This window comes from Chelonoidis abingdonii, chromosome 4, assembly GCF_003597395.2.
Source record: "Chelonoidis abingdonii isolate Lonesome George chromosome 4, CheloAbing_2.0, whole genome shotgun sequence".
Taxonomy (NCBI): Eukaryota; Metazoa; Chordata; order Testudines; family Testudinidae; genus Chelonoidis; species Chelonoidis abingdonii.
This window is the reverse complement of record NC_133772.1, coordinates 62,047,502-62,062,498: the sequence shown is the minus strand read 5'-3', so window position 1 is coordinate 62,062,498 and position 14,997 is coordinate 62,047,502. Positions and strand designations below refer to the sequence as shown.

Genomic DNA, 14,997 nt, shown 5'->3' with positions numbered 1-14,997 from the left:
TGAATTCTCATGGCAGACACTATATATAAAGAAATAAAAAAGACGACGACAACAGATTTCATTTTAAGTATCCAAGCTGTCATAAATTAGAATTTCTTTTACATGATTAAAAATGACAATTTTATTAAATGAAACACTGTTGGATCCACCTTTTCCAAAAAATAAGTGAAACTTTTCAAAACAAATGATTTTGTCCATACTTTGTATGTTGGTCATATCTATCATCATGGGCTCATGGGACTCTCATGTCCATACCCACCCACTGTTCCAACTCCTTGCTTCTCTTCACCTCAAGTCTTTGAAATGAGTCATTTACAAACTTTGTGTAAAACTCCTATCCCCCTAGTCCGTTTTCATCTTTTGCTTCCCTTCACTCTACCAAAACTGCTCTTGCAAAGGTCTTCATTATCATCTGGCTTGACACTGGTCAAGGCCCGTACTCCATTCCCAATCTCTCTGATGTTCCTCCTGCTTGGGAGATGCAGATTGCATCAGCTTCTGCTCTGCGACACCCACATTACCTCTCTCTATCATCAACATCTTCATCCATCATTCTGATTGCATTGTCTCACACCCCATTTTGAACTCTTCTACTTCTTCCTGTTACCTTCTTCCATCATGTCCAGTTCAAACTTCATCCTCTAAACTTCAAGATTCTTCTGAACTCTCTCCCCGCTCTTTTATTAACCCTATCAGCACCTGTGATGCCAACCTTTGCAACTTTCTTGTTTGATCCTCCCACGAATGCAGTTAATTCATAAAAGCTGCCGCTATCTCTCTTTTCTAAACCCTTTTGAAGATGCATTTCTGCACAACAACTATAATAAATCAATCAACATACTATGATTCTGCAGAGGGGCAGCTGGGGAAAGGTTATTTTTATTTGCTTAAAATATATAGAGAAAAATGTAGACCTATTTATAAAAATATGTCATAGTCGTCTTCTCCCTTCTAACGTTGTTTGGCTTTTTGGAATGGAAGCTCTTTGTGCCACAGACCATGGGAGAAATCCCAGTGCCACACAAATCAATAGCAGAACCCTCACTGATGTCAATAGGCCATCCCAATAGGTCAGAGTCACCCCCTTGTTTGCAGAGGCCCATCATAATAGGGTCATCATGATCATGAGTGGAGCCCCTGGACACTAGTGAAATTTAAATATTAAATTATTATTAGCACACAAAGATAACCTGATTAAAGACATATGACAAAATGTCCAGCACAAACTAGAGTTATTAGACCACTACCTGTAAAACCAGTGTTAATTCAGATAGTCTTTCGGTTAGAAGAGGCAGCCACAGAAGCAGCTCATTTTTTTCTAAATTCACAGAACATTATTACTCTTTGTTTACAGTTATAAAAACTTTATTCAGAACAATTAACATAATTCACCTATTTACAATAAAATTAGAATTTTGAAAACTATAAAACATCAAAATACAGAGGAGTATTTACATTTAAATTGTTCAAGCAATTAGATTAAACAACAGATTAAAAATTGTCAGGTTAAAAGTCTGAGCTCAAAATATGACAGCTACCATTTTTTAAAATTTCTAGTAAACTCTTTTCCTGTCTCCTGGTACCATGTTGGTGCTATCACCCTACATCACCACATTTATATTTTAGAACAAAATTGACATCCCAATGCCTAAAGCATGGATGTATTAATATAAAGGGGCTGGTTCATTTATTTGTAAATGAAAAACAAAGGTTTAATAGTAAAAAATTTCAGTGAAAACATCAAAAACAAACAAAATGTTCTAATTACCTAAACATTTGGTGTATCACAATAAAGACTGAGAATTTGTAAGTGACATTAAAAAAGACGATACCAGTGGTGCCTGAAGAGTTTGAGTACAGCTAGGCAGTAATTTATTATTATGCTTGCACGGGTTACAGAAACAGCACCATGAAATAAGTGGACATCACAACTGTCATTCACCACCTCCAAGCCCAATGACTTGTTTCTATTCTCATGCTAAAACACAGTAGTAAAAGTTTGTATGTGTTTATGGGAAGCCAGAATGGGTGTCTATTAAAAAGTTTTGGAAAATTTAAATTGTAAAGATGTATTTCAATGAAATCCTCATTGGAAAGGTAAGTGGTCATTCTAGAATCATGCATTACAGTGGCAGACATGGGCTGACAAGTCTCAGACAAGAAATACTGCAGCAGGGAAAAATCAAAGTCCATCCTTTACTTGAACGCTTCCAATCCTGCCTGAAATGATGAGCATCACATCTAAATCTTACTTTTTCTTAGAAACACGAATTAAAAGATTTGTTGATGTTCTTGATTTCAGACCCAATGTTACATTTCCTTCAGAAAGACTTCTAACAAGGTTTCTCTGCATATTTGGTTCTTGCTTCCGGCTTCTAGTTCCAATTCCTAATGAAGAAATAGATGTCATGTTAAAAAAAAACAAACAACCCTCTTTCAAAATGTATGAGCATTATTTCTTTATTTTGTTTCGTGTTGGGGACAACCTGAATCCACTATTGTGGGACTGTGTGTGGATTCTACAGCTTTTTCTACGTTTATCAGAGTCTAGCTTTCATTATTAAAAAAAAAGGCAGTTCTCTTAGGTGAGACGATAATTTGCGCTGAGAAGTTTGTAGTGGAAGATATAGAAACATGACCAATAAAGAGGTATAGGAATCCACTTAACTTTGTGCCTTATTGAAAGAAACTACATAATGTATACACATAACATGTAGTTATATTTTTTACATTTTATTCTCCACTATGCCTAATTATGTACAAATTTGAGTAGGGTGACAAATTTCCCTAACTCAATTTTGAAAAATAAAATAAAATAAAACAAATAAATAAATAAATAATAAAAAAATATAGAATTTACTGTTAGCTATTGAGCACCACCTCATTCTTTCCCTGGAAGCATGGCTTTTTGGAAACAAAACTGCTACTATGGTAAGAGCAGAACTCCTTCTTCTTGCCCCCCAGTGACATGGTATTTAAGTACATGTCATATCTGAAGCATGTGTTACTAAATACCTGAAAGGTAGGCAAACTAATTTGTGTTTATCCCTTTTCTTTTTAAAAAAATCTTTTTGGCATGTCTAATATTTTGCAGTATTAAACTAGGTACTCAAATACATGATTCCTTAACAATACAGTTACAGAAATTGGTGTTGGTATCCCTTATTTCCCAACACTGGGTAGAAATAAGTAACATGGAGACAGCACTGTACACAAAAGTACAGAAGCACGTCTGTCTACTATAAACTTTCAAAAAAACTACAGTATACTGTTGCAACTATACTGTTGCTAGGTTTTGTCTGCGGGAAAGGGTATGTGACTAGAGCATGCCTTAGAGCTAAGGTCAGCAGAGTAAAACGTAGAGCAGCCTTCAACCTACTCTAAATTGTACAAGAGGATTTTGCCAGCATTGGGAATGACCAAGAATGGTAGAGGAGGGAAGGCATAGCTTTAAAGTGATTTTTGCATCCTTCTCATTCCTGAGCTGTGCTGAATTTAGTTCTGATGTAGTCCACAATCTAGCTCAGAGTTTTCCATATAATCTCTTCCCATACATAAAGTTACAGAAAGCATTCAGCTTTTTTTTGTTTAAGTTCTGTATGCACTGTTAAAGAAAGGAACAATACAATACATCTAAAATACTGATTCCTTCTCCAAATGAAAGAGGATAGGTAACCCTGGCATGAGGTTGCTTTTCACAAATAAAAATGAAACTGAAGTCCTGACAAAAATGTGCAGCACTATGCAAGATATTACAGAATATACCATGTGGGATTATGGTTAAGAGCTGTCCAGAGAGTAAAAATTCCATTTCTTGACAACTTTTGAAATTTGTGGAAGGAAAACCAAATCCATTGAACATTTTTTTTTTTTTTTTTTAATTTTTTTTTTTTAATATTGTCGGTGTTTGGGGAAAAAAAAAAAAAAATTCTTCGGAAGTGACCGGAGTGTCTACCCCGAACCTCAGAAACCTTATGTAGAAAACTTCATGAAAATAACTACATTTTGGCTTTGAAAAAGCAACACATTTTATTAAAGAACATTTAGTCAAAAATGTTCTGATCAGCTTTAGTTATGGTTGCTCTATGTGGAATTTTTCATGGAACAGGTGGGCTTCACAAGTTTTTGGAAAGATGAGAGTGAGGGTACTTAGTAAAAATTCATTTGGAGATTGCGACCAAGAGTAAATAGGAGTTTTAAAAGGTGTAAAATCAAGAGTGAGCTGAGGTGACAAAGGGACCAGTTAACAGAGAAATATGTGTGAAACACTGGCTGGGGAGAATGAGATTAGGGAAGATAATTTACTTTTACAATTATTAAGATGTCACAGTTTGACTTTTAAATCTTGCTTTCAGCAGCTGTTCTTTCAAGGCAAAAAGGTTCAAGGGTTATTTGCTCAGTGGGAAGGAGGACCGTTAGAATACATGAACCTGGACAGTTCTTTCTAATACAAAATAGACTTAGCTTTGGATGTTTTAGTAAATTTAGAAGCACAAGTAAAAAATCATTAAATTTGAGGCAAATTTTTGCAACAGATTACTTTGGATTAACCCTTGTGTAACACATTGTTTAATGCCAAGAGACTAACAATCATATAAAATACATTAGTATCTACAGTGGGCACTCTGAGAACATAGAGACTAAATGTTAAATTAGAAATAAGAAAGCCACAGATTTTTGGAAAATTGTGGGACAAATGCTCTTCATACATTTTTAATCAGTAATAGAGTTTGTTACAACAAAAAGTTTTCTACACCTCAGATAGAAGTTTCTTGCAAGCCACTATTATGATCACCTTTTACAGAATGTTTTGGGACCACCACCTACAGTATTGTAAACAATTTGTTAGAGACTAAAGAATCCTTAAATATTGCTTGCAAATTTCATCTTCTCAACTTCTCTGCTGTGTTTTCCCAAATGGTATCAAAAATGTATCTAATAAATCTCTTGTTGGAAAAGTAATCATGCTGTGTTAAAAGATGAAGCAAGCATTCAAGAAAGGTTTGGCAAAATGCTTAATAGATAAATTTATTTCTCAATAGAAGCAGATATGGAAATTCCATAGTAGGCACTTAAGTTTGATGCTTGTCAATGGGACTGTGCCAGATCAAACCTGCTACCAGTGAAGAGTACGCTTTTAGAGTGATTAAAATCATTAAAGTACCTGTAAAGATTGTGTTTTTATCATTTAAAGTTGTTATAAACTTGGAATGCTGGGACCATGTCTAATCAAGACCCAATAACTGACTAAACCTATTCCAAGTTGGGTTGTTGGGTTTTTTTGTGTTTGTGTTTTAAATGAATGGACATACCATATTCAGCAAACAGCTTAGCTGACTGATCACAGCAGCAAACCATGAAAATGAGAAACTGTAAATGTCTAAATTTAATCTTGGACCCCCTACACAACCAGCCATGGCCACAAATTCCAGTTTAATATAATAAATTATAGTTTTGACACTTACCTGCTTTTTTGGGCACTCTTAAAGGTTTATGACTTAACAAGATATCCTGTCGAATACGCTTTGTGGACACAGGATTTTGCAGGCTATTTAATCCACTGTTTGGCACAGAACTTGGAAAAAAAGACAAATAAAATTTACTTTTAGTGAAGAAATGTTAAACCCACTCACTGTACCTTGGTATTTCAGGACATGCAGTCTGAAAATATATTAGACAGTATCACCTAGTATTAGTGGGTCTTACTAAAAAAATGCAACAGAATAAACTCAATTTTCTTTCTGGTGGCTGTCTTCAGATTTCATTTCAAACAGTTTTCTTTTAAAGCTTTGTAGTACAATCTTCTAGGAATGTATTAATTGTGAAAATAAAAAAAAACAAAGTATATCATTTCATGAAACAATGTAGTCCAAAATTCCATTGATATTTGGGAAGCAAAGAGGATGCTAATTGGATGGTCACAATTAAGAACATAAAACGTACTAAACAAAAAACAGATGTAACATGTATAAAAAGTTCTTGAAAGGGTCAAGCTGTGTATATTGCTTCAGTCAATTTTTTAGTTACTACAATAATTCTCTCTCTGCCTCCATATAGTGGAGGTGGATGGGCGGAGGGAGACAATTATTTCACAGCTAAGCTTTAAGAAGGTGGTTGAAGTTGATAGTTTACTTAAAAAAAAAAAAAAAAAAAAAGGTTACCCATCTTTTAGTAACTGTTGTTCTTCGAGATGTATTGTTCATGTCCATTCAAAGTAGGTGTGCGTGTGCTGCATGCACGCCAGCCAGAAGATTTTCCCCTAGCACCTCCCGTTGGGTCGGCCCTGGCCCCTCTTGGAGTAGTGCCACTATGGCGCCCTATAAAGGGGCCCGCCAACCCTCCACCCCCTCAGTTCCTTCTTGCCAGCACTCCAACAGAAGGGCAGGAGGGTGGGTATTGGAATGGATATGAACACCACATCTCAAAGAACAACAGTTACTAAAAGGTGGGTAACCGTTTTTTCTTCTTCGAGTGGTTGTTCATGTCCATTCAAAGGTCACAAGCCTAACCTTAGGTGGTGGGGTCGGAGGTCACTGCCAACTGAAGCACTGCACGACCAAAGGCGGCATCATCCCTAGCCTGGTGCGTGATGGCATAGTGCGATGTGAACGAGTGGAAGGAGGACCACGTGGCAGCTCTACAAATCTCCTGAGTCGGGATCTGAGCCAGGAACGCCGCGGAGGACACCTGTGCCCTGGTAGAGTGGGCCATAACTGGAGGAATAGGGGTTTTGGCTATACGATAGCACTCCCGTATGCAGGCCGCGATCCACGAAGAGATCCTCTGAGAGGAGACCGGGAGCCCCTTCACTCTATCTGCCACCGCGATGAAGAGCTGGGCCGACCATCTAAACGGCTTTGTCCGTTCAATATAAAAGGCTAGGGCCCTGCGGACATCCAGGGAATGCAGCCTCCGCTCCTTACCGGAAGAGTGTGGCTTTGGATAAAACACCGGTAGGAAGATATCTTGTCCCATGTGGAATTGGGAGACGACCTTGGGAAGGAAAGCTGGGTGAGGTCTAAGTTGGATCTTGTCCTTACAGAAGACAGTGTACGGGGGTTCGGATGTCAGTGCCCTAAGCTCTGATACCCTCCTGGCCTAGGTGATCGATACAAGAAAAGTGACCTTGTATGACAGGTACAGCAGAGAGCATGAAGCCAGGGGCTCGAAGGGAGGACCCGTGAGGGCAGAGAGGACCAGGTTTGGGACCCAGGTAGGAGCTGGTTGACGGACATGCAGGAATAGCCTGTCCATGCCCTTAAGGAAACGACTAACCAGCGGGTTTGCGAACACAGAGGTGCCCCCTTCTCCTGGGTGGAAAGCCAAGATGGCCGCTAAGTGAACTCGAACCTAGGAGAGGGAAAGGCCCAACTGTCTCAGGTGGAGCAGACAGTCTAAGATAATGGGAATCGGGGCCTGCAATGGTTCCTGCCCTCGCTGACCAGACCAGATGGAGAAGCGTTTCCATTTGGCCAGGCAGGTGGCCCTGGTCGAGGGTTTTCTGTTACCGAGCAGCACTTGCCTGACCTGTTGGGAACATTGCATCTCCATTGGGTTCAACCCTGGAGCAACCAGGCTGTGAAGTGGAAAGATTGCAAGTTCGGGTGGCGGAGGCAGCCCTGGTCCTGCGTGATCAGGTCCGGCAGCAGGGGCAGTGTCAGGGGGCGCTCAGGTGGACATGTGCAGAAGCGACGTGTACCAATGTTGGCGCGGCCACGCCAGTGCTATCAGGATTACATGGGCGTGATCCCTGTGAATCTTGAGAATTCCTCAGCGTATCAAGGGAAATGGAGGAAAGGCGTAGAGCAGCCCTTCCTTCCACGACAGGAGGAAGGTGTCCAACAGAGGCCCCGGGCTGTGGCCCTGGAGGGAGCAAAACCACTGACACTTCCTGTTTTCCTTTGAAGCAAACAGGTCTAACTGGGGACAACCCCAGAACCCGAAGATTGAGCGCACTACGTCCTGACGAAGGGACCACTCATGGCCCCGGAAAGAGTGGCTGAGGATGTCCGCCAGGCTGTTCTGTTCCCCCGGGAGGTAGAACGCCGTCAGGTGGGTAGCATTCTGAACGTAAAAGTTCCACAGTGCGAGGGCTTCCCTGCACAGGGAGAGGAGCGTGCACCCCCGTTTGTTGATATAGAAGACTGCTGACATGTTGTCCGTGAGGACTGAGACACATCTGCAAGCCAGGTGGGATTGGAAGGTAAGATAAGCCAGACGAACAGCTCTCAGCTCCCTGACGTTGTTATGTAACTTGAGGTCCTCCTGTGACCACAAGCCCTGTGTCCTGAGATGCCCCAAGTGCGCTCCCCATCCCCAATCTCAGGCATCCGTCAAGGAGAGGGACGGTTGAGGGGTGGTGAAGGGAACACCCAAGCACACCTTCTGTGGGTTGAGCCACCATTAGAGTGAGCTCAGTGCCACCTGGGGAAGAGTCACCACTGAGTCCAGGGGATCCCTGGCCAGGTGGTATACCATCACTAGCAGGATTGTAGTGGGTGGAGCCGGAGTCTGGCATGGCTCACCACATAGGTCCACGGCGCCATGTGACCCAACAGGTTGAGGTAGTTTCTTGCCGTGGTGGTCGGGGCGCGGTGCAGACAGAGAATGATCTCAGACATGGACCGGAACCTGGAGTCCGGAAGATATGCTCTGGCGTGTGTTCAGTCCAGAACCGCCCCTATAAATTCTATCCTTTGAGTAGGAGACAGGGTGGACTTGGCCTCGTTTAAGAGAAGGCCGAGCTGGAGGAAGGTCCGCCTGATGAAGAGCACCTGAGCTTCCACCTGCTCCTTGGAGATGCCCTTTATAAGCCAATCGTCCAAGTAGGGGAATACCTGGATACCCCGTTTGTGCAGAAAGGCCGCCACGACAGCCATGTACTTTGTGAAGACCCTGGGTGCCGCCGATAGGCCAAATGGGAGTACTGTGAACTGCAGACGGGCATCGGCCACGAAAAACCTGAGGTACCGACGGTGTCGGGGGATTATGGCAATATGCAAGTATGCGTCCTTTAAGTCGAGGGCGGCATACCAATCACCTGGATCCAAGGAGGGAATGATCGAAGACAGGGAGACCATGTGGAACCTGAGCTTTATCACAAACTTGTTGAGCCGCTGCAAGTCCACGATGGGTCTGAGGCCCCCTTTTGCCTTCGGTATTAGAAAATACCGGAAGTAGACGTCTCTGCCCCTGAGCTCCTGAGCAACTTCCTTCACCACTCCTGCTGTGAGGAGGGACCGCACTTCCTGAATTAGAAGATGCTCGTGAGAGGGGTTCCTGAAGAGGGACAGGGAGGGGGGGCTGATGGGGCGGGAGGGAGGGAGAACTGGATAGAATATCCCCTCTCTACTGTGCGAGGCACCCAACTGTCCGATGTGATTCGGGACCAGGCATGGTAGAAGGGGGACAGACGTGACCCAAAGGTAGGGAAAGAAGGATCTGGGGTCCTAATTGGTAGGCTGTCCTCGACCATACCATCAAATAGGGGGCCTAGGACCTGACGACGGTCTTGGTTGGCTGGATGCTTGGCCGGAGGGGTGGTGCTGGCAGCGCCTCCGCCCGTTCCTGCTCCGTCTGCGCCCAACCTCTGGACGATTCTGAGGCTGGTAAGGGCGCAGGGCCACTTGTGGCCTAAACTGCCTACGTTGGGTTGCCGGGGCATGCAGGTCCAGCGAGCGAAGCGTAGCCCTCGAGTCCTTTAGACTATGCAGACACTTATCCGTTTTGTCCGAAAACAGCGTCTGCCCTTTGAAAGGGAGGTCCTGGATAGTCTGCTGGACCTCATAGGGGAGGCCCGAGACCTGGAGCCAGGCTCCCTGCCTCATGACCAGACCTGTTGCCATGGAACGTGAGGCCGAGTCCGCTGCATCTAGAGCAGTCTGAAGGGAGACTCGGGAGATTAGCTTTCCCTCTTCCACCAAGGCTGAAAACTCTGCCCTTGAGTTCTGGGGAAGGAGCTCGGCAAACCTCGACATGGTTGAACATGTGTTATGACTGTACCGGCTTACGACAGCCTGTTGGTTGGCTATTCGTAGTTGAAGGCCTGCCGTGGAGTACACCTTTCTAGCAAAGAGGTCAAGCCTTTTGGCGTCCTTGCTCTTTGACGTTGACCCTTGAAACCCTTGACGCTCCCTTTGGTTGGCCACGTCTACCACCAGGGAGTCCGGGGAAGGATGGGTATACAAATGCTCATGCCCCTTCAAGGGCACAAAATAACGCCTCTCTGTTTTCTTGGCAGTAGGGGCCAACGAGGTTGGCATTTGCCATAAGGTGTGGGACGTGTCCTCTATGGTCTTGATCAATGGTAGGGCCACCCTGGATGGTCCTGATGGAGCCAGGATGTCCACTACCAGATCTACGTCCACCTCAATTTCCTCAGCCTGGATTGCGAGGCTCTGAGCTGCTCACCTGAGCAGTTGCTGAAGGAGCCTTGTGTCTTCCAGGGCCGGTGCCGTGGCCCTGCCCACGACCGCCTTATTCGAGGAAGAAGAGGAGGAAATCACTTGGATCAGCCCGTCCTCCGGCGCTTCCAGCCCTTCGGGGTCCGGCGGCACACGGTACCGGGGTCTCTAATGAACGGCTTGGCGTGTCTGGCGGCACCTGTTGAGCACGAATAGTGGTTGCTACTGGTGCCGATGCCTGGCTAGGGGGTGCTGAACTCAGAGGCGGCACACCCCTCCCCAGTGCTGGTGCCGGTGGAGGAGACAACTGCGCCGGGGCCATCGATGCCAAGGAGACCAAGGCCAACCTGGAGCGAGGACCAAACGCCTGGCCCACCGACTGGTAGTAGGCCCAGGGGATCCAAAATTGCCACTGAGAGGGCGGTTGCCATTGCTGCTGCCACTGTGGTGGGTGCCGCTGGTGGCTCACCCCAGAAGTCGGTCAATCTGCTCCACGATTGGCCGGAGCAATAGGAGTCTGACTCTGAGGTCTCTGAATAAGAGGACCTGGGGGGAGTGGTCATCGCCAGGGAGCGGAGCGGAGGAGGGGAGATGTCTCTCTGGTCCGGTGCCACCTGGGTGGTGCGCAACGGAGAGGGAGGTGACAGCATGGTCGGCTTGCCCCTAGACTGTACTGGGGGACAAGCTATGGTCGGCAACTCACTGCCACGATGCGGGGAGGCTGGTACTGAGAGTCTCAGCAGGTCTGAGGCCGCCTCGAATGCCTCCAGCGTTGAGGGGGGACGCACGTCTCTGCTAAGGCCTGGGGATGATGGTCACTCTGGACTCGACCGCCCTCTCTCCGGTGCAGGAGTCGACAGAGCAGCCGGGGGCTGTAGCCCAGCCTGTCCACTTGTACCAGCGGATGGCGTTGGCCTGTGGAGGTCATGGCAGGGCGATTGCTCCCTCACCGACCTCTTCTTTTTAGCGGGCACTGGGGAGGGCGAGTGGAGCCGCACTGAGGCCGACTTTTTATGACCCGACTTGCTCCGGTGCCGGGTTTTAGAGGATTTGGGCTGGGTCCTAAGTCCTGATGCCGATGTCAGGATGCTCCGCACCGATGATGACGTGCTGGGCACCGCGTTGGCCGGCTCCGGGTCTGAAGGTGGCTGCAAGGCAGCCTCCATCAAAAGAAGTCTAAGTCTTTGTGCTCTGTCTTTGAGAGTTCTAGGATGGAAGCCCCTGCAAATAGTGCACTGGTCCCTTTGGTGGCTCTCCCCAAGGCACCGCAGACAAGTGGAGTGCGGGCCAGTCTTTGGCATGAACTTTACGCAGTCCTTGGAGAGTTTAAACCCAGGAGACCCGGCCATGCCCAGGCGGGGCAACCAGTAGGTGGTGGGGGGAACCCCCAACAGCAAAGAACTATGTACAACTAATCTAGGTAAACTAACTATATATATGAACTATATACACAAGGTTTATGGACATTGCTAAACTTGCTATCAGCAAGCGAAGTTCTAGCTAGCTGTCACAGGCGGTAAGAAGGAAATGAGGGGGTGGAGGGTCGGCGGGCCCCTTTATAGGGCACCATAGTGGCACCACTCCAGGGGGCACCAGGGCTGACTCTATGGGCGCTGGTAGGGGAAAATCTTCCGGCTGGCGTGCACGCGGTATGCGTGCACATCTACTTTGAATGGACATGAACAACCACCTGAAGAAGAACTAGTATTTTACAGTATTTCAACTAATGGAATTAAAACATGACAATTAACTATAATGAACATGAAGTTGTCAGTGACATCACACTCCTGCCACTATTGTCCCGCTCACTCTTCATGACCTGATTCTGGAAGACAAGACAACTTTGAAATCAAGATAGAGTAAGTTTTAAAATATAAACCACAGCTACATTTCTACATGTTTTCTTGTTTCTCTAACTGTAGGTTATAGCACTATCCTTCATGCTTTAAAGACTGTTTTGTTAAAAAGCTTGTGTTCTACTCAAATACACAGCAAAACTGGAAAACTGATTCAGGCTAGGACCAGCTCCTGTTACTGCTGGGGCCCCTTTATCTCTGAAGCCTGGCTCCTGGGAAGACGATCCACACTCAGTGGGGGCATATGAGTAGCCTTTAGCAAGGGACCCGTCCTCCTTGTTCCCCATGTTACTAATGACTGGCTTCCAGTCACTGACCTGGGAACTAGGGTTACTGGTTACTATGTTTAGCAAGTGTGTGTGTGGCTGGGGGGAGGGATGGTTGAGATTAAGGCCAGGTCTACACTGCGACTTTAAATCGGTTTAATGGCCGATATACCGATTTAACGCTGTATCCGTTCACACGACGTCGTCATTAATATCGAGTTAAAAACGGCTCCTTAAATCGATTTCGGAACTCTCCCAACGAGAGAGTAGCGCTAATTCGATAGTGATACTCGATTAGGTTCATGTGGACGCGAAATCGACGTTATTGGCCTCGGGCGGCATCCCAGATGCAGCACTGACCGCTCTGGACAGCAATCTGAACTCGGTGCAGCGGGCAGGTAAACAGAAAAGCCCGCGAACTTTTGAATTACATTTCCTGCTTGCCCAGCGTGGAGCTTGATCAGCACGCGTGCTCAGTTTGAATCGAAAAGAGCTCCAGATAGATGTACGGGAGATACTAGTTGATCGCTGTATGGGGAACAATTCTTTGTATGCAGCTCGTTACAGACCGAATGCCAAGCGTTTGAAAAAAACTCCGGATACACAGCGCTGCGGAAAGCGTAACGGGGAAGCCAGACTAAATGTGGCCTCATGAAGGAGGGAGGGGGGTACTGAGGACTCCGTTATCCACAGTCCACAGCAGTTCTCTTAAAAGATTTGCATTCTTGGCCTAGCTCCCAATGTACTGTTAGGTTCAACACAGTTGTCTGGCGTTGGTTCAGGAACAGCTCCTCAGTTTATTTCCGCCCACCACCACGTGAAAAAAAATAAGAGAAGATTGCTGTGCGTATGGGTTTGCTCAAATGCACTCCGCGGAAAAAGCGCCAGAAGGGTTGTCTGCGTGCCTTCACAGGAGGGGGTGAGGCTGTGACCAGGCACCACCCGGGCAGCTGTTTTCTGCCCATCAGGCCTGTGCTCTCAACACCGGGGGAACTATTGGAGAGGTGAGGAACAGCTCAACCAGTGCACCGCTCCTGAAATCGATGTGCTGTGGACCATGGACGCAAACAATCGAGCTGAATGATCGTAGGGGGATCCCTTATGACGCGCTAACGATTTTATTTAGATCTGTGTTGTTGTATAAAATCGGTTTTTAATTAGCTAATTTCGTGTAGACGTACCGTGCTTTGTATTCAGTGTTTGGGGGATATGTTTTGTATAGCGAGGCAGGGTTGGGGGTGGGAGAGGAGGAAAATATAGAATGCATCTCTCTTCTCGAACAAGAATTTGATTCCCTCTCTCTCTCCCCCACTGCAGAGATAGATAAAGAGAGTGAAATGTCTCTCATCGGACTTTTAGGAATTTAGGTGTCACTTTTGGTCAGAAGCACGATTTAGGAGCAAGAGAAGAGAGTTTTCTGGTGAGCAAGTCCTTGAGTTCCGTTTAAAGTAGTATCCTGGTTCGGAAGCAATAAGAATTGTGTGTTGTGAAGTGTGGGGATTAAGAGAAGCAGACTAGTTTTGGGTAGGAGGCAATAAGCTGTATGACTTTAACTGTTCAAACGGAAGCATTGGATGCTCCAATTTTAGAAGAGTTTCTCCTGTAACATAAATTTGTGCTTATTAGCAAAGAGATTAAAACAAAAATAAATACATTTCTAGGATTAACTTTAACCGTAGGAATTAGTGACTGTTATTAGACAAACTTAACTGAGATATTCGAGTTCTGTAGAAAATGTAGTTATTGTTCCTTATAATTGTGTGCACTGCTTGAGAAATGTCACAGGATCTGATTGTTTATTGTTACTCATAATTATTGAGAATATGTGGAAATACAATGATTAACCTCATCCAGCCCAGAAGCTAATAAAAGCAAACAAGCATTCTTTTTACATATAAATTGATGTCAACCAAAGCGATGTGCTTGAGCTTCTTCTACTTCTTGTGAAGTTCAATACGCACTCAGTACCAGGTTCAGGAAATAGACCTCAGGGTGTGTGTTGAAAGCTGCGACCGGAACCAGTGATGCAGCTGTGCCTCATTCTGAACACTGGTATCTTTGACTAATTAGGAATAACTTGAAATTTTGTAGTTTTTTTTTTAAGATGATTTACACTTCATAAAATTAGGTTGCATTTCTCTCATATATATTTAGAAGCACATTGAGTGAGAAATGCAACCTTAATTTTTATATTGTTTGTGTATTTTATACCTATCTATAGCTTAACAAAAAAAGCCAAACTTGAAACCTGAGATCAGAGTCATACTCCAGAAGCATTTTATGGATAGAGCCTTTGATTCCTACATTAAAAATAACTTATGCTGGATTATTACTGACTGCATCAACCAATGCCAATCTATAACTGCAGTTATTTAAAGATGTCTATTTTGTTTTTAAATAAAACAAATTTGCTGCTAAAGGACCTTTGAATAGCATCTCCTGAAATAATAAAAAAAAAAATGCTCTCTCTTT

The 14,997-nt window shown here is 44.8% G+C and overlaps 1 protein-coding gene across 1 annotated transcript in view; it reads right to left on the bottom strand.

Moving 5' to 3' along the window:
- Positions 1 to 1,440: 1,440 nt before the first annotated feature.
- KIF18A (kinesin family member 18A) overlaps positions 1,441 to 14,997 on the bottom strand; it is a 144,534-nt gene continuing 130,977 nt past the window's right edge. The window contains exons 15-16 of the mRNA XM_075065226.1: positions 5,466 to 5,575; positions 1,441 to 2,388 (exon numbers count right to left, since the gene is read on the bottom strand). Coding sequence (XP_074921327.1) covers positions 2,249 to 2,388; positions 5,466 to 5,575 — 250 coding nt within the window. The 3' untranslated portion in view covers positions 1,441 to 2,248. The remainder of the gene's footprint in view (positions 2,389 to 5,465; positions 5,576 to 14,997) is intronic.